The sequence below is a fragment of the Rattus norvegicus genome, chromosome 1, assembly GCF_021556685.1.
Source record: "Rattus norvegicus strain SHRSP/BbbUtx chromosome 1, alternate assembly SHRSP_T2T, whole genome shotgun sequence".
In the NCBI taxonomy this organism is placed as follows: domain Eukaryota; kingdom Metazoa; phylum Chordata; class Mammalia; order Rodentia; family Muridae; genus Rattus; species Rattus norvegicus.
The window spans coordinates 163,980,887-164,008,164 of record NC_141534.1 but is presented as its reverse complement, the minus strand read 5'-3'; the positions used below and the strand labels follow the sequence as shown (position 1 = coordinate 164,008,164).

Sequence of the window (27,278 nt, the reverse complement as noted above, 5' to 3'; positions counted from 1 at the left end):
TGTGTGTGTGTGTGTGTGTGTGTGTGTGTAAAAGCCAACTCTTTCCTCCAGAAATGTAGTGGATCAAGGAGGCTGTACTGGAAGCACAAGTTATTTCAATTGGCTGTTTCAAGTAGGAGGGCTGAACTTCTTTCTACAGTGGGAGGTGCCTTCCGGGCTGGAGCCAAAGGGAATGTGCAGTTCGAGAGGGAGGCTGAGGTCACCAGAGGACCCAAGACTGCTAAAGGAGTTTAAATGGGTAAAATCTGTGTTTGACACAAGCCTCCAAACTTGGCTATTTTTGAGCTAAAGTTGTTCTAAAAAATACTCAAGAGCTAGGTCATAAAGAGAATCTTCATGGTAAGGGTTGATGCAGTCATGAGTCAAAGTAGCAACAGTATCAACTTTTTTACAAGATATTTAAAAAACAAAGTTCCAGTGATCTCTATATATTTTTGTTTGTTTTCTCAAATTCAAGGATGAGCTGAACTTCTAATCCTCCTCTCTCCTCCTTGGAATGCTGGGATTACAGGCTTGTGCCACCCAGCAATGTTTATGATGTTCTTGGATAAAACCCAGAACATCTTGTCCGCTAAGAAAACATTCTACCAACTATGCTACATTCCTTTCTAATCTGAAAGTTTTATTTTACTTTTTAAAACTGGACACTATTTCAGTGGCTGGTCATGTAGTCTGGGTTGGCCTTGAGCTCACTAAGCAGTCAAGGATGATCTTGAACTATTGATACTCCTGCCTCCATCTTCCAGATGCTGGACACATCTACAGGCATGAACGACCACCCCCATCCCCGACAAAGCCCCCCCCCCATTTTCTTAACTATTTCTGTGTATGTGAGAGAGATTGTGTGAGTGCACACAACATGAGTGTGTAGGTCAGAACTCTCCTTCCATCTTTATGTGGGTTCCAGGGAACCAAATTTAAGTTGACAGGTTTGAGGGCACTGCTTTTACCCATTAAGCCATCTTGGAGTTGTGCACATGCATGATTTGAGAGAGAGAGAGAGAGAGAGAGAGAGAGAGAGTGAGTGAGAGAGAGTGAGTATTGTTTGGCATGCAAATGAGAGACAGGGTCTCATGTAGCTTAAGCTGGCCTAGACCAACAGAAATAGGCTGGCTTTGAACCTCTGCTCCTCCTGTCTCTTGCTTCCCAAATGTAAGTGCTGGCAGTACAAGCCTAGGCTACAGCAACAGGCAACAGAACAAAACAAAACAAAACAAAAAGCTCTTAGTAATTAAAATATTTTACTCACATAAAAAAAAACCCAAATGAGCTTTAAAGCTTAAACACCCCTACTATATTACTGTATGCCAAATCTCTGTTCACTTTCAAAAACCATGCACTAAATCCTAAGATTCCCTGTCTGCCTCTCCCCCTCCCCCCTCCCCTCAAGCAAGTGACCTAAGTCAAAGCCCGGTTTCATTGACACACTTGCACTCCCCAACAACAACACTTCCTTTGAAAAACAGAATGTCACTTCCTCAGTCCAGAGGCCAGAAGTCCCTTGATTCTGATCTGGGGAGCAGAGACAGGAAACTCTGGTAAGCTTCTATCCCCCATGGCCAGCCACTAGTGCAGCTGACAGAGGGCAGGGTCTGTTGGGAGCTCCCTTGATGCACTGCAGCTGGAAGCAACCGCTCACTTCCAGGCTGTGGGGGTGATTTCTGAGTCCAGCACTCCCAGTCAGCATAACAAGGACGTTTCTTGGCAAGTGAGGAGTGAGAAGATGGGAGAACCTGCACTCCTTTAACTGACTTTCCATTTCTAAACTCATCAGACTACTCCAATCTCCGATCCTGGCACCATTTTGTTCTCTGACTTCGCTAAACAAGAAGGGGGTGCCCCGACCTCAGTTGCCAGTTTCTCACGTAGAGGGGACAGCCCGTCCCACCAATTTCAGTAAACACAGCTAGCACCACCTAGCAATTCAGAACCATGTCTTCAGACCCCAGACACCAAGGGCTGCATGACACAAAACTCTGGCCAGTTATAGAGGACCAAACTGCAGTGTCACCCGGTGGGGCGGAGGGCCGCGGTGTGTGTGGGGGTGGGGGTGGGGGTATGTGAGAGACATTCGAAATAATGGGAAAGAAGGGGGACAAACAAATGAGTCACTTAATACAAGCGCTGCACATGCCGCTGACGCTGCCCGTGATGCAGTGGCCGCGGACTGGAAGGAAGCCGGCAGCCACCAGGGAGGGGCGGACAGAGAAAGGGACCCGGAAAGGGGCGCGGCGCCTCGCCCTTTGTGGGCCCGGGGCCGCGCGGCCCCTCAGCCTACCCTTCCGCTCGGGGTGACTCTGCCCCTTCAGCCCCGGGCGTTTACTCTCCGGATCGCCGGAACAATCGTTACAAACTTCGGCACCGCGAGGAGTTCCCGGGGAGGCGGGCGGCGAGCCGCGGCCCCGACCTGCGCCCCGCCCCTCGGCGGCGCACCTGTGACAGGTGTGAGGCGCCCCACTCGCGCCCCGCCGCTCTCGCCCTCTGAGGCCGCGGGGCCTCGGCTCGCCGCGTACGGCCTCTCTCAGCGCCCCCACCTCAGAGGCCGCGGGACAGCCCCCGGCCGTCCGCCCGCCCGCCCGGCCGCGCCCGCTCGCCTCACTCACATAGCGCCTCAACTTCTTTTCCGGAGGCGATTTCCTCAGCCAGCCGGTACACACCACGTCGTCGCCGCCGCCGCTCATGTCGCCCGCTGACTGGAGCCCGCCGCCGGCTCGCGCGGACAAGGGCGCGGGCGCGGGCTGCTGGGTCAGCCGGCTGCCGGTGCGCAGCTCGCGGGGGAGGGGAGGGGCCGGGCAGCCCCGGGCGAGGACGAGGCGGCGAGGCGCGCGGGCTCGGCTGCCTGCGCGCGCTCGAACCCCCCCCCCCCCGTCCTGCGGCCGCGCGCGCGCGCTCTCTCAGCCAGCCCCACCAGGGCGCCTCAGCAAGCGGGCTCTCGCCACGCCCACAGCCCCGCGCGGTCCCTGAGGGCGGTCGGCGTAGAGGCTAACTACCCAGGCTCTGGACACCACAGGCAAGGAGGCCTTGAGGCGAGGAGAGCTGCCGCCACCCAGTGCGCCCTCAGGATCTTGGCGGTGGTTGTTTTTTTTTTTTCCCCTCCTCTAAGCCTGGAGCTGCAGGAGGGGTCGTGAAGACCTCTAGGTGGGGCTGGTGCTAGGGCGAGGGAAGGCTAGAGGCTGCCCACCCTAGATCGAACAGCGAGCCCATTCTCACCCCCTCCCCACCCCACCCCTCCTCAGGGTCGTGTAAGAGTAGGAAAGAGATCCAAGGGCTGCTCCAGTTTCCTGTCCAGTCCCACAGTTTCAGGTTTCAATAAGTCGGATTCTGGCTGAAATGGGTGTCCTGCTTCACTGTAAGCTAACTCTCACATCTCTAGGCCAGGGTAGAAGTAAACAGACCTACTGTGCACGGGGAGTCCTTCACAGCGATTATCTTCACAACTCTACAAATTGGATAGGCAGTAATTGTACCCATTTTACAGATAGCCTGAAGTCCCACAGCTCATACAATGCAGTCGTTTCTAATCCAGGTGTTTGGGGAGGAGGGGAGAGGATCCTCTCCCCCGGTTTTTTTTCTTTTTTCTTTTTCAGAATGATGGATTGCTGTAATGTCTGTAGATCAAAGGGGGTGGGGGTGGGGAACTGAATCTTATTGCTGAGAAACAAAGTCCAGCTGGCGCTCTCCCATGTTGCCTCTGGAAAAAACGAATCCTGTAAAAGGAAATTTTAAGTTTTGCAGAATTGGAAAACAAGGAGGTGAATTGGAAAACAAGGAGGTATAGAAGAATAAGAAATTGTGATAAAAAAATTTCCAGAGTTTGCACCCATTCACTTGCAGTGAGATCTTTCCTATATAAATATGAATATAGAGAGCTCTTTCTCACTGCCTTGTGCTGAGAGGGTTGAGATAAAGGACCAGGAAGCATTCACTTAGCACCAGTGCTCCAGGGGGGAGGTGGAGGAAAAAAGAAAACCAAAACCAAAACCAAAACCTTTGGTAAGAGTTTTTTTTTTTTTAGCACCTTCCCAAACAGCATTAAAAGGTAGGTTCCCCTCCAGTTTCTTTGGGAGGTTGCAAGTAATCCACTTTAACAAGGGTAACTGTGTGGTTGATGCATCGACTGGAGAGGCAGCATCTTGCAATGCCTCACCATAACCTTTGTTTCCGGATAGTTTGGTCTTTTCTCTGGGTGCAGCAAAACTAGTTATTTTAGATAGTTGGGCACCCTTTAGCTCAACAGATTTTGATTGGATTGGGGAATCTTTAACCATTTCAATTGTAAAAGCTGATTCTGACTCTGTGCTTAGCTTTTCTAGGCACCCTGAGAGATGAAGAGACCTTTGCCCTCCTACTTCACTGACCTTCAAGTAGCCAGAGTAGTTCAATGGAACACGTAGCTAGAATGTTTAGGCTGTATCTGGGACCATAATCACCTTGACTTTTTAATTTAGGGATTCTTAAGCCACCACTAGAATTATGGCCATTTTATACCCCTGGCTCCCAGGACCTTAAACCTTTTGTGAACATAAATATCAAAATACTTAGTCTGCCAAGTCAATCAGGAGGCAGTGACTCCCAGTCAAAATAAAACAACCCTGATTCCATTCACATTTGAGTCCTGGTGCCAAGTATCCAGGATTGCAGCCTGAGAAATCTGCAAAGATTGGCTGCCACTAGGGTTTGTGATGGAAGTCAAACAGAAATATGTCCTACCCTTTCCTAGGAGGGTGGGAATACTAATCTGAGAATATGAGACTTAAGACACAGGATAGGAGACTCATCAACTATTAGTCTGGATTGGTTTTGTTTAGCAAAGATCGGGTTGTTATTTTTAAATCCACATGAAATTGGCAGTCTGGTGTTTTGAGATCAAAGAAAGGGTCTTGAAATATGGTTACAGAGCACAGGTTTTGGGAATCTTCTGAACTTTCAGATCCTTCTCCAAAACTAAGTGGCAGGGGGTTGCACTTAAAGCCCTTGCTCTCCTACCCTGACTTTCACTGTCCTTATCAACGGTTGCCCGGGTGAGCTAGCTGCACACAGGAAGCATGATTGTTGTTGGGCTCCCTGGCTCTGTCTTCAGAATCTCAGAAGTGGGTTAGACCTGGAAACAGCCCTTGGACAGAATGTTCCTGTCTGAACCTTTATTATGTCCTCTCCACTCGCTATTGTGCACACCCCCCCCCCCCATATCTCTCTGGAAAAAAATAGAAAACCAATTATGTGAATGATTTATTTACACGATGATGGGCGCCACCTATTGGAAATAGTTGGAGTGACACCGACCCCTAAGCCCTGCAAGGGCATGCTTCACTAGATTGTAATTTAGGCAATTTTGATTAAAGACCACTGGTATTTCCTAAGGGGAATTCTTTGGGACGTTAATCCCATATTCCTGTTAAGTTCCCAGGAAATGAACATTTTAGGGGAGGTTGCCATGCAGAGATAAAGACATGCGCAGTGTGTGTACGTGTGTGTGTGTGTGTGTGTGTGTGTGTGTGTGTGTGTGTGTGTGTGTTGGGGGGACAGGCAGACACTACCTATGCCTTGTTGCCACAGAGCCTGGCTCTAAAGGGTGCAGCGTGGCTTTAAATGTTATGGGTGGCAGCCTGCATTCGTGCCTGTCCCAAAGCTGAGGGTTTGTGGCCAGCAGCAGGTGCAGGGTTGGTGGACAGACCCCAGGAATGAGTTGAGAGAGCTGGAAAGAGCTGTCCTCAACTGCACACCAGGCTGGAGCGATTAATAACCATTCTCACAAGGCTTGAAGCCAGTGATTCGCCTGCTAGTGGGGTTGGATGTTGGTCCTTGCCCTTCTGCCTTTTCTCCCTTTCAATTTAGATGACAGGTTAATTTCAGAACTGAGTGCTGCTTGTGAAAAAGTCAGTGTGAGCAGATGAGCTATCTCAGATGGTGACTTTCAGGACACTCACCTCTAGGGGATGTTGTGTGCCTCCTGGTTGCTTTGAACCAACTTTATTACCCTCATCAAATTACTATCTGACTTACCCAAGGCTGAGGATGGTGGGTTTGGGGTTCAATTAAGACTTAATTTGGTTTCTTCTCTATGAATTGTTAAATAAACTTCTTTGAAAAGCTTAAGCTTGTCCAATTTTTCAACTTCACCTTTGTCAATATCTAGAACCAGTCAGGCATGGTGGTGCATAACTTTAATCCCAGCACTCTGGGAGATAGAAGCAGGTGGGTCTCATGAGTTCAAAGCCAGCCTGGTTTATACAGTGAATTCTAGGACAGCTAGTGAGCCCCTGTCTCAAAACAAAAACAAAACAAAACAAAACAAAAAAAAAACAAGCAATGGACCATTGCTACTTGTTCTGTGGTAGTTAGCCTCCTAGGACATGGCTTCATCAGTGCTGGGGATGACAATGTTACTGGAATCACTGTCCTCCTTTGCCAATAAGGAGGCCATTAATAGTAAAAAGCAGAGAAAGGAAATGTATCCAGTATGGCCATATTGAGAAATAAAAAGTTTCAGTGACCTGACTCCTGACCCCAAATTCATACCCTGGAGATCGCTGACTTGAGGCTTGGGTTTAAATAGAGGGCAAGAGACATAAGTAATTCTGGTCCAGGTGTGGTCCTGTCAATCACTGACCAATCATTTTCTTAGCTCCAGTTTATCTTGGAAGTTGGCCCCCTAACTGTCAGAACTGTATGGACTCTCTTCCTAGGAAGCAAGTCCCTTCTTTGGCTAGCACAGGGCTAAAGCAACATTAGCATTTTCTTCCAGCATGAAAACTGGAGAAATTGTGTGTGTGTGTGTGTGTGTGTGTGTGTGTGTGTGTGTGTGTGTGTGTGTGTATTCTTTTAATGGTCTGATCGCTGAAAGGGGAGGCATATTAGTATTTCTTTTTTTTTTTTTTTTTTTTTTTTGGTTCTTTTTTTCGGAGCTGGGGACCGAACCCAGGGTAGTATTTCTTTAGAATATCTTTTGCTATGGTGGCCAAAGCAGCATCACTGTTGAACAGATCCTGCTGCAAATCCTTGTCACATTCTCCTAAAAAAATACTGAGTGCTATAAACAAGGACCAGCTCCTTACCCGATCCACAGAGCTGCAGCTCAAATTGGATACACATCAAGAACCATTTCCCTAGCACTTACCACACTTTCTTTATTGCAAATACTTAATCAGTTATGTGTTCCTTGAGGGCAGGAGTATATCTTCATTTTTGAGGTCAGATTCACAGTGCATGGTCACTCCTTAAAAGAGATGACTAGTAGGACCATGGACTACTGGGAACACCCAGAATCCCAGAGAAGTCCTACCACAGCCACAGTCCTAGATGGACTGGCTGAACAGATGCAGGGAATCCTGACCCATGAAGATGGCTGTATAGCTTGGAGTGTAGTTTGGGGCTATAGAGCTGGCCTAATTAACAGAAGTAACACTTGGGAAGTTTCAAAATCCATGGTTCCTCTGACCTTTTGATTTATACCCTCAGGGTCCAGAGTGTGAGCTGTTAACCTTTGGTTTCCAAATTCAGTTTTCTTCCTCTTGGGGAGTAAGCATTGAATCTTTCTGGTTATCCTGGTACTAACAACACTTCAGTTCTAGTACTAAACTTCTTTACCCACATAGAACTAGGAAAGTAGGAGAAATCACACCCCCTGATTCAAAGTAGTTTCACTAAGCGTGAGCAGAGATTATTCTTTTGGGCATGATGGTTCATGATGCTTGTAATCGAGCACTCAAGACATAAAGAGAGGAAGATCACAATGGGCTGGAGGCCTAAGCTGAGAAGAAATGCTAGGCTTGCCTGGCCAATGGCAAGCCCACCCCTCAAAGGAACACCACTTCCCTGCACAAGTTGCATTACATATTATGTGAGTCTGCAGGCTGTGGATCTGTACTTTTTATTTTGTAGGGGGATCAAAAAGGCCTCAGGGATCACCTGACCTCACTTTGTATTTCTTCCCCAGCTCCCAAGATGACTGGTCCAAAGCTTGTGAGATATTGAATGTTCTAAAAACTGTTCTCTGGGAGGGAGGAGGCTGCTTTAGAGTATTTGCCAGTAAATACTCATCCATCCTCCACCCCCGAATCATTTCAGGCTATCAATTTAATATCCTTGAATAGAGTCACAAGATGCACACAAACACACCATATTATTTACAGCCTAAAGATAAAGACATAAAACACAGACATATTATATAAACAAATGGTTTCAAGTCTTTGATCAACAGTTTATTTTAGATAGGACCTCACTAAGTAGCTTTATTATTAACTGTTTGCATCATGGTGACACAATACCTGATAGACACAACTTCAGAGAAGAAAGATTTAATTTGGTTACTGGTTTAAGGCCATTGTAGTGGAGAATGCAGAGAAGATTAGACCAGTTGGTGGCAGAAACTCTTCCCTGATTCTGAACCAGGAAGAGAGCTTGGAGCTGGAATGGGGTGGGGTGGGGATTCAGAGCAGGTGTAGTCTTCAAAATCCTGGCCCTGGCACCTACTTTGGTCAGTTAGGGCCCACCTCTTAAAGGTTCCACAGCCTTGCAAAGCAATACCTGGGGAATAAGCATCCAGAACTGGAAACTCTAAGGCACATTTAGTAGCACAGGTGGGTCTGGTCTGTTCAACTTTAAAAAATATATTTATTTTCTTATTTTATATGTGCAATCATTTGCTTGAATGAGTGTATGTGCACCACACATGCATAGGAGCCTACAGAGGCCAGAAGATTGTATCAGAACCGTGGAACTGAATTACAGGCATTTGTGAGCCACCACGTGGGTGCTGGGAATCAGCCGCCAATGCTCTGCAAGAATAGTAAGCACTCTGAATTGCTAAGCTCTCTTTCCAGCCCCCTGTTCAACTACTTAAGTACTGATGGATTATTTTCCATAGCAGCCACACCTACCTACAATGTCTGAGCAGGGCTCCAATCTATCTGTCTTCTGGATTCGAAGTTTCCACTTTTGTTACAATTTAAACATTATTTAACAACTAACTTATAAGTTACATTCCAACTGAACAATTGGATTTCACTAGCAGGCGCGAGCCAGTTCTAGCACACCTAGACACACAGCTGAATAACCTCTGTCCACCTCTTCTTTAGTCAGTTATGTTGACTTCTTACACTTTTTCCCCTTATGGAAAATTGTACAAAAGGTTCTGGGTCCGTTTTCTTTGGTAATGGAGGTGATTTTTGACTGCTGCTGGGGTAGTCACTAAGTTTTCAGCTCCTACCAAGCAGCGGAAGAAGAGATCGTTTCCGCCGTACATTAGTATTGTGGGACAAAAATAAACCCCAAACATCTTCCTGACACCCAGATGTATCTTCTGGATGAGGCCTCAGGCAGTTGCTGCAACAGGGCAAACAGCTGTGGTCTGTTTCAACATAATTTGATGTAATCAGGGTTAATTCTGATGATGTAATAACTCTGGAGACTTTTTTTTTTAAAACTGGATTACTGTTGGCTCAACAATCATGTGGCATTACATTTAGAGGCTGAAACAAAAGCCAGAATTAAAACAGCTTCCGGCTCAGCCCCTTTCTAAATGACAGCTCCACTGGGGTTAGGAGTTATTAACCATATTAAACACAATTAAGTAAAAAAGGAAAGCAGTTGGAAGTCAAATGACATGCAAGCATATCCAGGGTCCAGTGTCTCTCAAAAGAGTTGGAAATTCACTTACTGTTTTCTTTTCCTAGAGTGGTTAGAAATATGTTGGCAGCAATTGTAATTGAATATTTTTATAAAGTTCTAGGGAAAAAAACCTCAAAGATTCTCCTCTGAAATTTCTCTGATCCAATTAATGAACTTAGCAATAAACAATTATGAGGTCCTGGGGACTCAAACAAGAGCTTAGTGAATGCGAGGCAAGTGCTCTATAACTGAGTCACATCCCTAGTCCTGCTCCTCTCCCCTTCTCTCCTTCCCCCTCCTCCTCTGAGACAGTCTTGGTATATAGGTGGTTCTCAAACTTGCAGCTAATCCTTCTAGCTAGGTTCTGAATATTGGGATTACAAGACTGTATTGCCATTTCAGGTCTGAAGAACATTAGGTATAAAAGGCAACTCCGCTTTTTTCAGTGTGTACCTAGTTATCACTTGGCCTTCAAAACCACTTAGAAAGGCATGCCTTTCTTTCAAATACAAAATCTATGCTTATATCCAGGTACATGTCTAGGATTCGAAGCTCAGGAAGGATTTGCTGAGAATCTACCATCCCAAGTGCAGCAGCACAATGCCAAGATGAACAGACTGGTTTCTTAGGAAGCTCCAGATCCTTCTGAGCAGAGGTATGCAGGCCTCTGCAGCAGTGTCTGAGCAGGGTTTTCAGGGGTATGTTTAGATGAAATCAGAAATTATTCACCATGTCTATGGGGACTAAAGAAATAGGGACTGGTATTTCACTTTGCTTTCAGGTTATCTAGGCGATGGACATTTGTTGAGTTAGAGTATATAAGCATGACTTTAAATTGGAGGCAAGAAACTTGTCTAGACTTAGAGAAAGCTTAAAGAAAATCACTAAAAAATCTCAGCATTTTCAGTATGATTTTTTCAGCTGGATATATTCATTCAATAATATTAACTGAATACCATTTCAATGGCATGTTGTTGGTTATAATGGTGAGCAGTCAGATCTGTTCTTGAGAAGTCACCTGCCAAGTCATTGCATCCAAGAATGCCACAGAGATCACCTTCCTAAACACAGATTCGAGGGACAGACTAGTAATTGAACATCTGGATTTTTGTGTATGTTTTGAGATAGCATCTCATTATGAAACTCAGGTTAGCCTCAAACTTGCTGTTCTCTTGCCTTAGCTTCCTGAGTGCTGGAATTTCAGGCATATACCACAAGATTTCCATTTTTTATTGGATAATTTTTATTTACATTTCAAATGTTGTCCCCTTCCCCGGTTTCCCATCCATAACCCCCTATCTCCTTCCCCTATCCAACTATCCACCTCTTCCCGCCTCCCCAATCTGACATTCCCCTACACTGGGCAGTCCAGCCTTGGCAGGAACAAGGGCTTCTCCTCCTATTGGTGCTCAACAAGGCCATCCTCTGCTACATATGCAGCTGGAGCCATGGGTCTGTCCATGTGTACTCTTTGGATGGTGGTTTAGTCCTTGGGAGCTCTGGTTGTTGGTTTTGTTGTTCTTCCTATGGGGTTGCAAACCCCTTCAACTCCTTCAATCCTTTCTCTAATTCCTCCAATGGAGATCCCATTCTCAGTTCAATGGTTGGCTGCAAGCATTCACCTCTGGCAGAGCTTCTCAGGTGACAGCTATATCAGGTTCCTGTCAGCATGCACTTCTTGGCTTCAGCAATATTGTCTGGGTTTGGTGGCTGTATGTATATGGGCTGGATCCCCGGGTAGGGAAGGCTCCGATGGCCAATCCTTCAGTGTCTGCTCCAAACTTTGTCTCTATATCTCCTCCTATGACTATTTTTGTCACCCCCCCTTTTAATTTTATTTATTTCGCTATATGAGTACACTACAGCTGTCTTCAGACACACCAGAAGAGGGCACCAGATCTCATTACAGATGATTGTGAGCCACCATGTGGTTGCTGGGAATTGAACTCAGGACCTCTGGAAGAGTAGTCAGTGCTCTTAACCGCTGAGCCGACTCTCCAGCCCCCTTGTTATCCCTTTTAAGAAGGACTGAAGCATCCACGCTTTGGGCGTCCTTCTTCTTGAGCTTCATGTGGTCTGTGAATTGTATCTTGGATAATTTGAGCTTTTGGGCTAATATCCACTTATTAGTGAGTGCATACTATATGTGGTTTTTTTTTTTTTTTTTTTTTTTTTTTTGCGATTGGGTTACCTCACTCAGGATGATATTTTCTAGTTCTATTCATTTGCCTATAATTTTTATGAAGCCATTGTTTTTGATAGCTGGGTTCTTTCCAGCTTCTAGCTATTATAAATAAGGCTGCTATGAACATAGTGGAGCATGTGTCTTTGTTGTATGTTGGAGCATCATTTGGGTATATGCCTAGGAGTGGTATAGCTGGGTCCTCAGGTAGTACTATGTCCAACTGTGGTAGAACTTCCAGACTGATTTCCAGAGTGGATGTACCAGCTTGCAATTCCACCAACAATGGAGGAGTGTTCCTCTTTCTCCACATCCTCGCCAGCATCTGCTGTCGCCAGAGTTTTTGATCTTAGCCATTCTGACTGGTGTGAGGTGAAATTTCAGGGTTGTTTTGATTTGCATTTCGCTGATGATTAAGGATGTTGAACATTTCTTTAGGTACTGCTCAGCCATGAAATTTCCTGAACAGAACACCAATGGCTTATACTCTAAGATCAAGAATCGACAAATGGGACCTCATAAAACTGCAAAGCTTCTGTAAGGCAAAGGACACTGTCATTAGGACAAAACAGCAACCAACAGATTTGGAAAAGATCTTTACCAATCCTACATCTGATAGAGGGCTAATATCCAAAATATACAAAGAACTCAAGAAGTTAGACTCCAGAGAGCCAAATCATCCTATTAAAAATGGGGTACAGAGCTCAACAAAGAATACTCAGCTGAGGAATATTGTCCATTATTTTTTAAAACTTTTTAAAAAAGATTTATTTATTTATTATATGTAAGTACATTGTCTTCAGACACACCAGAAAAGGGCGGAGGATCCCATTACAGATGGTTGTGAGCCACCATGTGGTTGCTGGGAATTGAACTCGGGATCTCTGGAAGAGCAGTCAGTGCTCTTAACCTCTGAGCCACCTCTCCAGCCCCTAAAACTATTTTTTAAAATTAGAGAGCCTCATGCAATTCAGGCTAGATTTGTACTCATTACATAGCCGAAGATGAGCTGGAATGTCTTATTCTTCTGTATCTACTAATTAAATCCTGAGACTACAGGCATATATTATACCTGGCTTATGCTGTGTTGGAGATCAAATTCAGAGTCTCGAGTATGCTAGAAAAGCACTCTTCCAACAGAGCAGCACTCCTAGACCCCAGTACTAGTTTCGATTATTGCTTTTGAGTCTAGGGATGTTTTTGCTATCATTAATCCACTAAAAACCCACTCTGATATTTTAAAATAAATACTCATATATGTTAGTATCTAGAGAAAGGAAAGTTGTTTTCAGTTGACCTTCCCAGGGGTGCTGGCACGGAGAAAGGAAGGGGAAGCACCTGGACACTGATATACTGCTAGCATAAGAGAATCCAGAATAGGAGAAAACACATAGAGAGGAGGAAATGTGGGAGAGTGTTGGAGGCGAAGCAATGTGGATGAGAGCTATGGAAGGCTGTGGGGCATGGGTTTCCACCAGGTATCATACTTCATGTACAGGCTTAAAAACTAGCTTAAAAGTATAGAGAACAAACTGGCATGGTTGCATATACCTGTAATCCTAGTACTTGGGAGGCTGAGGCAAGCTGCCCCATGCTTGACTATAACGTGACTAACACGGTGAGAACAAGTCTCCAGTAACAGCGACAACAATGAATACGGAGGACAAACCCACCATCATGTTCACTGAGTAGGACATTTGTATGGTTATGCATCTTTTATCATATATAAAAGAATCAAAACCCCTCTGAACTTTTCTCAGTGCAGAAACTCTTACATAGCTAGATGTAAACTCTGGCATCTACTTGTTAAGTCTGGCTGTTCTATCCCAGATATACTCAATATATAAACCATAACCTCTGACAAAGACTGTGTGAACTGGGGCATGTCACAGTTATCTCTATCCAGAGAGTGCATTGGGTGTGGCATAGTGAGAGGTCAATAAAAGTTTATTGACCTGAACTGAATACCTAAAAAGCCTTTAAAGGAAGTCACACAATGCCACTGCCCTGTAATAACCGATTTCTCTCTTTCATGTACACAGGATTTACCCACAGATTAAAACTAATTGTCCAAATATTTTAGTGTATTTTCTCATATTCTTACTAGCTATAAACACTTCAATTGACATGTTAATTTAAGTATGTTTTCCTTTTAATTTTGAAACTTTCCCTTATGAGACCTTCAATGTGGGCAGTGCTTTTGATTTATGAAATCCTGTCACATAACCTCAAATTTTCTCCCAACAATGTAGAAGCTTTGTTCTCATTTTGTAGGTGGCTTTCAGACTTCAGAGATTAAATAACTTGCTGAGCGTACACAGCCAGCAAAGAGACTTAACCAAGGTCTTTGACAGCCTGTATCATTTCTTTGTCACCGAATACTCATAAAATGTTCTGGCAGGAAATTTAACTCACTCACCAGTTTCCCAGTGAAAACTCCTGTACTGAAGAATAGGGCAGATGGAATTACACTTACAGAGATCACTGGTCAGACATATACCAACTTATGGAAACCATAAGGAAGCCTTGCCTTTTGAGGTATTGCAAAGAAAATGTAATGTATTAGTGCTAATCTTCAGTGGAGGAATGTAGTGTGCTTCAGCTCTGTCTCATGCTGTGGGTTTCTGTAATCCAGAAGTGTAGGAGGCGGGATTACATGTGAGTTCTCTCAAAGTGCAGTTAAGAGTCTTAAGTAGCATTTACAGGAGGTAGAGCAACACCACAGGATGTAAGTGATGCATGGGTGACTTCATAGTTCTCCTACCAAGAGTGTCATTACAGGACACACTTGGGGAGCTGCTGCATGAGCAGGAGAGGGAAGCTTTCAGTTGGCCAAAAGCCACATTTCAAGGCTACACTTCTGAGGACTGACCTGGAGCCCCAGGAGAAGAGGAGTTACCCAGCTGAGTTATGTATTGGAGAAGAGAAGGCTTGGGAGTAGCCAAGTGCCACCACATTTCTAACCTGGTAACAAGCTACACACTGGTTTATTACTCTCAGGCAGGGGTTTCTGATAGTCACTCTGAGAATAGAAAAGTTTTCTCTTAAGGTGGTGAGTTTAGGCTAGTGAAGTAAGTGGGAGAGTGTCAGTTTAGCATGTGTGAGGTCCTGGGTTCAATGGCCAGTACTACAATCAACCAACCAACCCAAACAGGAAGCAACACATCAACCCTTCCATTGGAGCAGAATCAAGGCAGCGATGTTGTTACTATTTACAAGGGCAATTGGCAAATTACCCAGAAAGGGGAAATAGAGAGGGTAGTTTATATGTGAGGGCTGGGAAGTGGGATATAATATCTAGTTAGAGGCTCTGGGTTTTGTGTTTTGTTTTAAAACTAGGATCCTAACAAAAATGAGAAAACCAGAATCTCCTGTTGAGCCAGCATATGGAGAAGGCTGTGTCAGCCACAATAGTAAACAGCCCGGGTTCTGTCAGATATATGTAGGACTGCTAAACTAAACCTCATACCAAGGAAGTGAGACAAAATACCAAGCCTTTTACTAGACAGGTCTGCTAAGCTTTGATTGTCAGAAGAGTATTGTTTAAATAACAACCATCCTTCACTTGGGAGGATATCAGCATTCTCATCCAAGTTCTCCCATCTTTCTATACATAAGACAGTCTAAGACAAACACAGGGGAAATATGATATAAACGCATTTAAGAAACTGAGGATGGCCCTCAGCTGCTGAGTGCCTGTCAAGCATTAAAGGAAGCCCAGATTTGACTTCCAGAACCACATAAACCGACTGTGGTGGTGTAAACCCATGCTTCCAGCACTTGGGAAGCAGAAGTAGGAGGACCAGGAGTTCAAGGTCATCTTCAGCTACACGTAGAGTACCAGGCCAGCCTGGGCCACATAAGACCCTATCAAGAAAGAAGGAAACAAAGATAAGGCAGAGCATGCCTGCAGTTCTAACACTTGGGAGGCTGAAGAGGGTTTAGGAAGAGGACCCCAGCCAGCCTAGGCTACATACTGTGACCCTGTATCCATCATACTTCCAATCGGAGATTAGCCAAGGCACAGTAAGCTGAAGTGAATTGGTTGACATAGTGTCCTTTGTCCCATTTTCAGTTGCTCTTAACTAGAATGTATTAAGCTCAAACATGGTGTTGTTTTTCCTTCCAATTTTAATTCCCTTCTCCCTCTGTAGAACAAAGAAATTAGAGGCAAAAGGTGTGTTTTACAACATGCTGGGCTTTAAGATACAACATTGTTTGGTTACTAGGAAGTTCTGGCTTTAACGTCTTTAGAGGCAGATGGCGGTGGAGTGGCACTATTAAGAGGTGTGGCCTTGTTGTAGGAAGTGTGTCACTGTGGGGGTGGGGATTGAGACCCTCCTAGCTGCCTGGAAGACAGTAGTCTACTCCTGGCTTTCTTTGGATCAAGACGTAAAACTCTCAGCTCCTTTAGTGCCAGGCCTGCCTGGATGCTGCCATGCTTCCACCTTGATAATGAACTGAACCTCTGAACCTGTAAGCCAACCCCAAATAAATGTTCCAATACACGAGTTGCCTTGGTTATGGTGTCTCTTCATAGCAATAAAACCCTAAGACAATACTGTTTTATGAATTAAGAAAATAATACATATGGAAACATTTTAGAAACTGTAAAATGATGTCCAAATGATAGCCATAAGACCAACAACAGCTACATGCTTCTGGAAATAGTTACTGAAGGCCGTCTGCCTCAGGGTCAGTTTGGGAAGCACCTGGCAGACTCCATGTGCTAATACAAGCTGTAAATCCACGACAGATAGAACTCTGAATAAGATCTCTGGAGCCATGACTGCTAAGAGAATCCAAGGCTTCTGGCTACCCCAGAACCCTGAGGTTCCACGAGGCAGTGTTGACCAGAACCTGGTAAAATGTTACTTATGGAAGTCCTACAGTCTCTCTTTTATACAGGGTGATAAAGGATGACTTTTAGTCATCATTTTAGTGCTTTTCCTAACTCTCAATTTGTCATAACAACTGGGAAGAAGTTACAATTGGATACTAATCTTATGTATTTCTTTCTTAATTTACATAGCTTATATTGTAGACTGAATACAAATATTGATCAGAAGCCAAAATACCCCACACATTTACCAATTCAATCAGTCTTTCAGCTGTTTCTATGCTCTTACTTCATCCTCTTACTAAAACAAATACATGAATAAGCAGCAGTGTAGTCCAAGGACTGGGCAGTTACTGCCCTTCACCAATGCCTCTCCAGTGCCTGTTCAGTCATGCTTGGATGCCTGGGCTGCGCGTATACAGAAGGTGAATGCAAACCACTGGAATCAGAAAGAGAAGCATCTGACAGATCCTGCTGGAGAAGGGCACAGCTCAAACAGCTCCTTGCTGCTCTGACAGTTCAGCAGTCCCCACAATGGGTCAGACCATGGAGAGGGTAGAGGCGAACACAAATCACACCACTACATTCTCCTAGATCAAAAACCATGACAACTGCCACTAGCAAAGAGGACAGTCAAATGGAAATTTAAAAACAATACATAGGGGTTGGGGATTTGGCTCAGTGGTAGAGCTACTGGGTTCGGTCCCCAGCTCCGAAAAAAAGAAAATAAAAAAAAATAAATAAAAAAAACAATATATATATATATATATATTTTAGAACATACTTTTAGATTATACTCTTGAATTGCTGGAGCTATCATTTGGAGGTGATAGTTGAAAATTTTGGGAAAATAGATTTTCATTTCTTTCTCATTGGAAATCAATTTTTCCAAGAAAAACCTAAGTCAACTTAAACCAACCTTTCAATATATAAATCATTATAACAATATTATTATGGTATTAAAGAGGTAACTCAGTAGTAAGGAGTGTTTGCTGCCCAAAACGAGGATCGGGGAACATCACACACACACACACACACACACACACACACACACACACACACACGCCCTATAATTACAGCTGTGAGAATTTAACATCTTCCTTTGGCATCTATATGTATTTACATGCGTGCACACATGCAGAGAGAGAATATTATATGATCCTATACTGTTAAATTATGCTCCCCACCAAAAACAATCTATCAGTGTAGGGCTAGGTGTGGGTTAACGTACATGCCTGTAAAAACCAGCACTGAGGCGGCTAAGGCAGGGGATCAGTTCTTTCAGGCCCGCCTTGGTAATATGATGAGATCTTGTTTTCGTTACTTTTCTGTTGCTATGAAAGACACCATGACCAAGGTGACTTGTAAAAACACTAAATTAGGGGCTTGCTTACAGTTTTAGAGGGTGAGTCCATGGCCATCTTGGTTGGAAGTATGGCGGCAGGTAGGCAAGCATGGTACTGGAGCAGTAGCTTAGAACTTACATCTTATCTATACCATATCTTCAAACCAAACCAAACCAAACAACAAAAAATAAAACTGTACTCTAGCTGGCACTGTGGTGCATGCCTTCAATTCCAGAGCTGGGGAGGCTGAGGTTTAAGGCCAGCCTGGTCTACAAATTGAGTTCTAGGCCAGCCAGGGTCATACAGTAAGAACTAGTTTCAAAACAAGCATATAAATAAGCAAGCAAGCAAGAGAAAATGTGGTATTTGTCTGTGTCAGGCCTACTTTGCTTACTATGATCTCTATTTCTATCCATTTTCCTGCAAATGACATAATTCCATGTAAGGCGGATGGTATACTCCCTGAGCATATATGCTGGTTTTTGTTTTTTGTTTGTTTGGTTTGGTTTGGTTTATGGATGCCTGGGCTGCTTCTCATCCTGACTATCATGAACAGCAAGCACAACAGTGAGCACTGGCATGGCCCTGCTGCTATGCTGCTTCTGATTTCCTTTTAGTGTATATCCAGCAGGATCATATGTTTTATTTTTAGTTGCCTTAAAAAAAGGAATCCCCAAATTGATTTCCACAGTGGCTGGACTAACTTACGTTCCTTCCAACAGTGTATAAAGAATTCTTTTTTCTACATCTTTGCTAACATTTTCTGGATGACACCCATTTTGACAGGGGTCAAATGGATTCTTAATGCAGTTTTGATTTTCATTTCCTTTATAGCTGAGGATGTTGATAAGGGTGTATCCGTGCGTGCGTGCGTGAGCGTATTGGTCATTTGTGGCTATCTTCAGATCAAGATGTGGAACTCTTAGCTCCTCCAACACCATGTCTTCTTACATGCTGTAGGCTTCCCACCATGATGATAACGGACTAACCCTCTGAAACTGTAAGCCAACCTCAGTAAAATATTTGCCTTTATAATAGTTGCCTTGGTCATGATGTCTCTTCCAGCAATGGAAATCCTAAGACTGAAGGGTACTCAGAGTTTATTTCCTTCAAAGTGAATCCTGCCAATGGAACCGCTGCAAACCACACAAAAGCAGTGCTTTTGCTCGCCTCAGAAAGACTCCTCAGATAAACTGGTACTGAGACTGGAACATGGAACTTCTTACTCAGTACTCTTTCCATCATGGCTCTTGTGATGTCCTACCATCCTGTAAGATTAGTTTCTTGAAAATCATGAGAGGCATGACTCCTAGTGGGCTCAGAGTTGCTAGCGCCACGAGCTCCCTGGACTGTGAGTGTGCATGGGCTTACTCGGTAAAATTATCAGCACTATGTCAATACCAGCCTACGCTGCAAATGTTTTAAAATGTTTTCTAAGGCTGGTGACTTGGCTCTGCAGGTAAATAAAGGCTTTTGCTGTCACCCCTGACAACCTATGTTTGATCACTGTGACCCAAATGGTGGAAGAAGAGAACAGACTCTGGAAAGTTGTTTTCTGACCCCGACAACTGCCTGCATGTGATGTGTACACACTGTCCCCACAAATTAATAAATGTAATAACTTAAAAATAAATAAAGTGGTTTTTGTCATTAGCCATCCAGATTCAAAAGCTAAATATCACCGTTTTCCAAAGATGCCTTAGAATTCTAGGATGCTTACTGTTTTTTTACACTGCTTTCTTCTCATCACATTTGAAATAATGTATACATATCTCAGTATGTGTCTTTTCTAATAGGTTATACATTCCATGAAGTGTCACTTCTGTTTTGTTCAGAATTGCTTAGCATCTAGCACAGTACTGACACACAAAAGAAGCTTAAACAGTATTTTTCCAGTACACAAATGGACTTCTAATCATGGCTGCAGTGAGTCCTATGAAAGGCCTACTGTCCTCATTGTTTCCTAAACTTAGTATGTAAGGCAAAGTAGACTGGAGCTCAGGCTTTAGCTCAGCTATCATCCTGATCAGAAAGATTCAGCAATGGGATGAACATCTTTTCAAGAAAAAAACAAACTGCCACCACCACCTCAAACAAAGCAAGCACACAGCCCAGGCACAGAGGTGTTCTCCGCATTAGGGAGGTCAACCCAGTCAACCTCCCAGGTGTCTTTTTACCCTGAGGTTCTGATGTTAATCCTGAATTAGGTTAAGAAACACAACTTAAACTGGTGAAAAACTAACCAAAGGGAGGGCCAGGCATGGTTGTGCACAACTGAGGCCATGGCCAGTTTGGTCTACTTAGAGAGTTCCAGGACAGTCAGGGATACATAGAGAGAATTAAACTCCGAGGGCTGGAGAGATGGCTCAGCAGCTGAGGGACCAGCTGCTTTGCCAGAGGAGCCAAGCTCTATTCCCAGCATCCACACAGCAGCTCACAGCCTTCTCTAACTACAAATTCCAGGTTATAAGATGCCCCTGCTTTTGGCCTCTGTGGGTGGTACCAGGCATGCAACTGGTGTACATACATACACGTAGAGAAAACAATCAAACACATAAAATTAAATTAAAAAGTAATTAACCTGCAAGAGAATCCAATGAAACTTTGAAAATTATTTTAGGTATGCATGTTATTTTAAAATTATTTGATAATTTGATACATATAAATTCAACTGAATGTACAACCAACAATAGATCCACATAAATGAAGCCCAGTGAAGACTAAAACAAGTCAAGAGCTTTAACAGCATGACACCCCCAAGTCCTACCCACGCCTCGGATCAAACCCAGAGCGCATTTGCCATGCTAGGCCAATGCTCTACCTGAGTTGCATTTCCAGTTCAAGCATGATTTCAGATACACACAAATACAAGTGTGTCCAAGTACTGTAACAGCTCTGAAGAAATGATGTTTCAGCCTATACAAAGCAAGTGGTGTTGTCCAAGGTGTTAGAAGTCTCAGATCTTGAGCACTCAAAAGTGGCACCAGTCACAGTCTACCAGGCCACACCATATTCTAAAATTACCCATCTTGTAGATTTGGCCACATTTCCAATACCACCTTTGATTAAAGATATCTTTCTTCCAGATTTCATGGGGAAAGGATCAAGAGGAATTTAAAAATAACTTCTTTCATAGGTATCAACTTAGAAAAGCATTTTAATGACTATTAAAAATATTATAAACATCTAATATAAATGAACTAGAACAATGATTGACAAGTTTAAATGGTTAATGTTAGCTCTTTAACTTTTAAAACTAAAGATCAACAGTTATTAAATGTGATTTTTTTCACTACTCAATGATGAATATTTCAATTCAGAATAGCCACTTCATTAATTGATTTAGACCCTGAAAAGGAATATTTTCTTCTATGAAGCTGAGTAAAGCACCGAGAGTAAGACTGGCGTTGTTGGTTTAAATGGCAAGGGAGAAAAGGGTCGGCATCACCTTATTTTTTAGCCACTAGTTGTTTAAAAACCAAAACAACCCCTCCCCCCCAAAAAAAAACCAAAAACAAAACAAACCAAAGGGAAGTGAGCTACCAAGATCTGAAGCAAGGTGAGGCAGGACCATCAGGCACTCTGAGTGTCTACACCTCCATGTCTTCCTTTCTTCTTTCTTGAGATGTTACCCAGGCTCAAGTTACTCTCCTGTGCCAGCTCCTCCAGTGGCCGGACAGCCCTGCCACTACTGCTTTCTTCTTAACTTAGGTAACGGATTTGAGAGCCCACTTGCTCTTAGTATTTCTCCTTGCGGGAGTTTGTCCATGAAAAGCCTTTGACTCCTCAAGGTGATCAAGACCATTTGTATTTTTCATATATTATGAATTGTGCCCTGAACTCCACATTTCCAGAACACAGACCCCCAGTCTTCTCCATACATACTCATGGCCATGGAGAACTTCTCATTAAACAATCTTTCAGCTACAAAAGACACGAATGAGTAAATCTTGGAAAAGGGATAACATCTTTGATATTGTCAACTCCTAGGATACATTGTAAGTAGCGTTCAAATCCCATCCCGAAGCCTCCATGCGGCACAGATCCAAACTTGCGAAGGTCCAGGTACCTGTTTTTGGAGACAGAATCATTACTTGTCAACGAGACCAAATGCGTTGATGACATTTCGTACTTTATAAGTATTTTGCAGTTGTTTATTTTTTGTCTCTGGGGTAGAGCAGATCCATCTTTTCATTCCACAGAGATCAGGAAAATGGAGGATATAAAGTGACCTAGCTATCCAGGGCCACTCACACACGGCAGCAGGTTGCGTGCAGTTGTGGGCTCTGTCACTTGACATTTATTCTTTCCAAGTTGCCTAAGCACCATTCATACAGAAAACTCGCCTTGTGATACTACAGAAATATTATACTAGACTTCTTAAAAACACACTCATGATTTTTATTGCATGCTAATGACAGCATTCCCCCTCACTCCAATCCTGTCACTCACCACAGAGAATGAAGAGCTTGTTGTTGACGCTGCATGCCTGTCTGTGTACCTGTGCTTGGTGGGGACATGTGGAGACCAGAAATGGATGTTAGGCATCTTCCTCAACCTTTCTCTATGTTATGTTGAGAGAGAGTCTGAATTTGGAGCTCACCAATTCTGCTTGGCTGGCTCACCAGCCACGGCCTGGGGTCTGCCTGTGTCTGTTGCCCTCTCCACTATCGTGCTTTGGTACAGATGTAAGTTGCTGCCTTTGGCTTTTTGCCTGGGTGCCGGGGCCTGAACTCGGATCCTCAAGCTTGTGTGACAAGCACTTTACCGACTTAGCCATCTCTCTATCCATGAATAAAGAGGTAGCAAAAGATGTTGCTTTTTTAAAAGATTTATTTTCACTTTATGTGCACAGGGGTTTGCCTGCCCGCATGTTTGTGCACCATGTGAGTGCAATGCCTGCAGACCAAGACGGCATTCGATCCTTTGGAACTGCAGTTAAGGACTGTTGCTGAGGGGGTGCTGAGAATCAAAGTCAGGTCCTCTGGAAGAGCTACAATTGCTCGTAAACACTAAACTATTCCTCCAGCCCCAAGATTTTGCTCATTCTATCAGGAGCAGGCACTGGTCTCAGACAATCTTTTACCTGCAGGGAATGTTCTAGAGTAGCTGTTCACTCTGCAAAACCCAATTTCTTTAAACTAGAAAAGCATATTGGTGGGTTGGGAAGTGAAAGGAAGGTTCTGCTTTAGGGCAGTGAATGTGCGTCCCTTCTCTGGAATGGAGCCACCTCCAGGGCTTGTCATGCAGGATCTGCTACCACTTCAGTCTTCATGGCTAAAAATGGGACAGGCATGACTGAAACACAGATTCCTACAAACTTGCATGGAATCAAGTTACTTGGGGAGAAAGGGTAGAGGACAGCCCTACACATGGTCAAAGGACAACTTTTAAGAGTCCTATCTCTCCTTTTATGATAGTAGCCTAGGAATCCAACTAAAGCTGTCAGGTTGGGTGGCAAGTCCCTTTGCCCACCGAGCCATCTCAGGGTCCCTCGCTAGAAAACACAAATTAAAGCAAGTTCATAGTTTCTCAAATAATTTGTAAATCAGCTCCAGAGTAAGACTTCAAAGCACCATAACAAGTAGCCATTTGGCTCTTCAGTTCTAGATGAATACATTCACACGTTAGGGTAAAGATCTAACATGAAGAACAAACGGCAACTGGATGGGCTGTGTGCAAGTGAGATCAATAGGATGTGGATTTTAGAACACTTCTGAGTAACAACGACAGGGCATCAATGGAGGAAACAGTCTTAAGGGCAGCTCCGATGGCTGAATTCGCTGCAGATTTACAAGGCCTGGAACACGTACACTGACTCACAATCTGAGATGGAGGTGCACCAAACCAGTTAGTTGTCAAAACCTGCAGGACCAAGTTTGCGCAGAGGTTCAGCAATGGGGTTCGCATCTCTAGATTTCCCATGTGCTGATGTCAGGACAGTGACATGAATGTTGAGAGCGGAGTCTGCAGGAGGACCCAGCTCACCAAGCTTTGCCTGACTTCATTTTGCTATAGAAAACACAAATCTACTTTTAATTAAAATGTGGACTTCGTCTTTGAACAGGTGTCACTAGGTAATCCCAGTTGGCCGGACACTCATTACACAGACCAGGTTGGCTTCAAACTCACAGAGCTCCTCGGTCTCTGCCTTCTGAGTGCTGGATCGGATCATCGTTTATTACTATTCCATGCTTCTGAGCTGTAGTTTTTGAAAATTAGATTGATTTTGGGGCAAGCAGATATAGAAAAGATGCCAAAAATATATGGAACTGGTCACTAATTTTATTTGCATATGACAAGAAGAAGTAGGAAGTGACTGCACTCCCAGACACCTGGCTTTTCAAACTACAGAGGAACTTTCATAGAGATCATGGATGCAAAACTTTCTCAAGTTCCTTTCACCTTTAACATACTATGACTACCACATAAGAGGAAGTGAAGTCAAGTCAGAATTATTTATAGTTAGAGATCCTAAGTGTGAAAACCTTAGCTAGAAAAATAGTACAGGAGCTATAAAGATGACCCCGCTGGTATGATCACAGGCACTTAGGCCTGTTGCCCTGAGTTCTAGCCTAGAATCTATGACAGAGAGAGAGAGAGAGAGAGAGAGAGAGAGAGAGAGAGAGAGAGAGAGAGAGAGACACAGACACACACACACACACAGACACAGAGTGACACACACCAAAAGGGTTGTCCTCTGACCTCCACATACTAGTTGTGGCATGTGAATCATCTTCCTCCCCCAAAACACAGTTAAAATATTCTCAAAAAAAGAAAAAATAGTATAGACCTGATTAGTAAATATCATATTTATTTATATAACAATTGTTGTTATTTAAGTAAGTTTTAAAACACTTTAAATATTAGTTGATTGACTCTGAGGGGTAAAAATAGTATAATTGGCTCAACAGACTTACCTACTAAGTAGCAAAACAGAAAAAAGGGGGAAAAAATCTAGCATTTAGTGAACTGTTCTACTCCGTGTGGATATATCTGTACTTTTTCATTTCTAAAATGACTCTGAAGCAGATATTATCATTTCATTTTATAACCATTAAAAACAAAAAAATTAAAAGAGAGTGAGATAATTAATGATATTGCTGGCAAATACCAGGCAATCAAAAACCATTAACTGAACTTTGAAACTCTGAAACCTATCTCCTTCCTTAACAAAAAGCAAGTGTACATGTCATTTCCTTCCCCTAAGAACAACAAAATGGTTAGTGATATTGCTGATATTTTATTAAGATTCTAAAACAGCATTATGTAGACATGTAAGTAATTTGTCTACATTTGAATAGTCTTGAAAAAAAAATTTCAAACCAGAACACTTTTGTGGAAGTGTGACTGTGACAGGTGTTATTCTTAAGCAGCTCAGGGCTATGCAGCTCCTAGATATCTAAGGTGTCACGCAATTAGAGCTCCCAATGTCAAACACAGGGAACTGAAGCATAACGAATGAGAGCAGAGGCGTCTGCCTCGCCTATGTATAAGACTCTGTCGTAATAAATGGGCAAAAGAACAAGAAAGATTTTGGTTTATGGAATTCTTGGCTCCATCCTAACTACAATACTAAGTTCATACGCCAAGGCCTCATGTTTAGGGGAAGGGAGGGGTGATAAATGGACAACAACAGTATCTACCTAAGTGTTTGATGATTACTTGTAGTAACAAAAATATGGTGAGCATTACCCTGTATATAAAAAGCAGTAACTGAATGGTAATCATTAGTTTTACTGTTTTTCACAGACAGTTTCTAATTCTCATGTTTAGTTCTTAGCATCTGCTTACAGGGGAATAGAAATACAACTAAAACTCCTTTCCACATGACTCAGAATAGGGCCACATCCTTACCACTGATAGGCTTTCGTAAGTCCTGATCTGTAAACAGAAAATAAAGAAAAAATTGTGTCAATTAGAATAAAATATCGATCAACCACCAAACATTTATTCTGGTATATATGTATATACCCTTAGTAAAGAAATAGACACAGTGAACCCTGTGTCCTCCAGTCAGTGTGACAGGACTGAGGAGGTTCAGTTTCCAGTCAGAGAGAAGACGTTCTATTAATAAGGCCATCAATACTAACAGTAAGCAATGAGTTATTATGAAATGAGAGGCACTGTAGTAAATGCTGTAGAATGAAAATAGGACTTGAAGGGACTGATCTGACATGAGCTTACTGACCAGGAAGGAAGATAATCAGAGCTAGTACTAGTCGAGGTGCCTGGAGGCACAAGCAGGCAGCAAACACCTGGACATGACTTCTATTCCACGACATTTACATCAATGTGCAAGTCTGAGCTGCTTTCATACTACAATTTAGCTCTTGTCTAGGGAAATGGGAATAACATTTTAAGCTCTCAGTGGTCATTAAAATGAACCTCCTCCCTTTAAAAAGGTATTTAGGACTATATCTGAAATGGCAAGGACCACTGAAGTTCTAACTTTCTAAAGTACAGAAAACATGAGCTACAGCCACAGACAGATCCATGAAACAGAGGAACATCTACTTCATTGAGAAGGAAAAAGTTGGATGTTATCAGATATTAGGAAAGCATTTACTGTTATGAAGGGAGGCTTCCTGGAGGAAGGGAGCAACTGAAGAAGCTGGACAATCTAACAACAGATAAGGCTTCTTGCCACATGCGATTTTTACTATTTTCACATTTTTTTTAAAGAGGAAGTTAAAATTCTTTCATCTAGAGATTAAAATCTAATTCACTTTAATTCCACAACTTCCCCAGGACTGTCTTAACAGTGAGAGGCAGCAAAAAGTGATCGTCTAATCAATAAAGGGAATCTTCCACAGCACCCTTTACTTCCTTCTCTTGGACTCTTATCCAGTAGAGCAGCCAAGAAGGTTGGATTTTTCCACACCAAGTTATTCAAGACATTTATAGCTTCAGGTCTTAGAAAAGCATCCACTTTCAAAGCATGGCTCTATTAGCAAAAGTTGGCCTTAAAAATGGCTAATTTAACAGGATATTTTCAAAATGCCCCACCCCCCAAATGTGACAAGACCCAGTACTACTGGAGAGAAGGACTAACAGACTTGAGAAGGTAATGCCTGGTACAGCCAAGTGGAAATCAGAAAACAGGTTTGTAAGTGTGGCCAGTTTTGGAAGTCATCAGGTTTTCTGGCAGACCATGCATATTCAGGAGTGATATTCAATTAGAAATTATTCCCTACTTTCTATCTCCAAAGTGTTTTCTGTATCTATGGATTCATTTTCCACATCTTGAAAAGAAAATTAAAACAAAGTTCTTCAAACAGCTAAGTCAGGACTGTGCACA

The 27,278-nt window shown here is 43.3% G+C and overlaps 2 protein-coding genes across 3 annotated transcripts in view; both read right to left on the bottom strand.

Moving 5' to 3' along the window:
- Nucleotides 1–2,787, bottom strand: part of Gab2 (GRB2-associated binding protein 2) — a 198,070-nt gene extending 195,283 nt beyond the window's left edge. The window contains exon 1 of the mRNA NM_053417.2: nt 2,604–2,787. Within this exon, the coding sequence (NP_445869.2) occupies nt 2,604–2,681 (78 nt within the window). The 5' untranslated portion in view covers nt 2,682–2,787. The remainder of the gene's footprint in view (nt 1–2,603) is intronic.
- A 17,782-nt stretch (nt 2,788–20,569) lies between these two features.
- Nucleotides 20,570–27,278, bottom strand: part of Nars2 (asparaginyl-tRNA synthetase 2, mitochondrial) — a 114,440-nt gene continuing 107,731 nt past the window's right edge. Inside the window, 2 exon segments of one of the 2 annotated variants that reach the window (NM_001398738.1) lie at nt 20,570–22,046; nt 25,835–25,861. In NM_001398738.1, the coding sequence (NP_001385667.1) occupies nt 21,902–22,046; nt 25,835–25,861 (172 nt within the window). In that variant the 3' untranslated portion in view covers nt 20,570–21,901. 2 annotated transcript variants of the gene reach the window in all.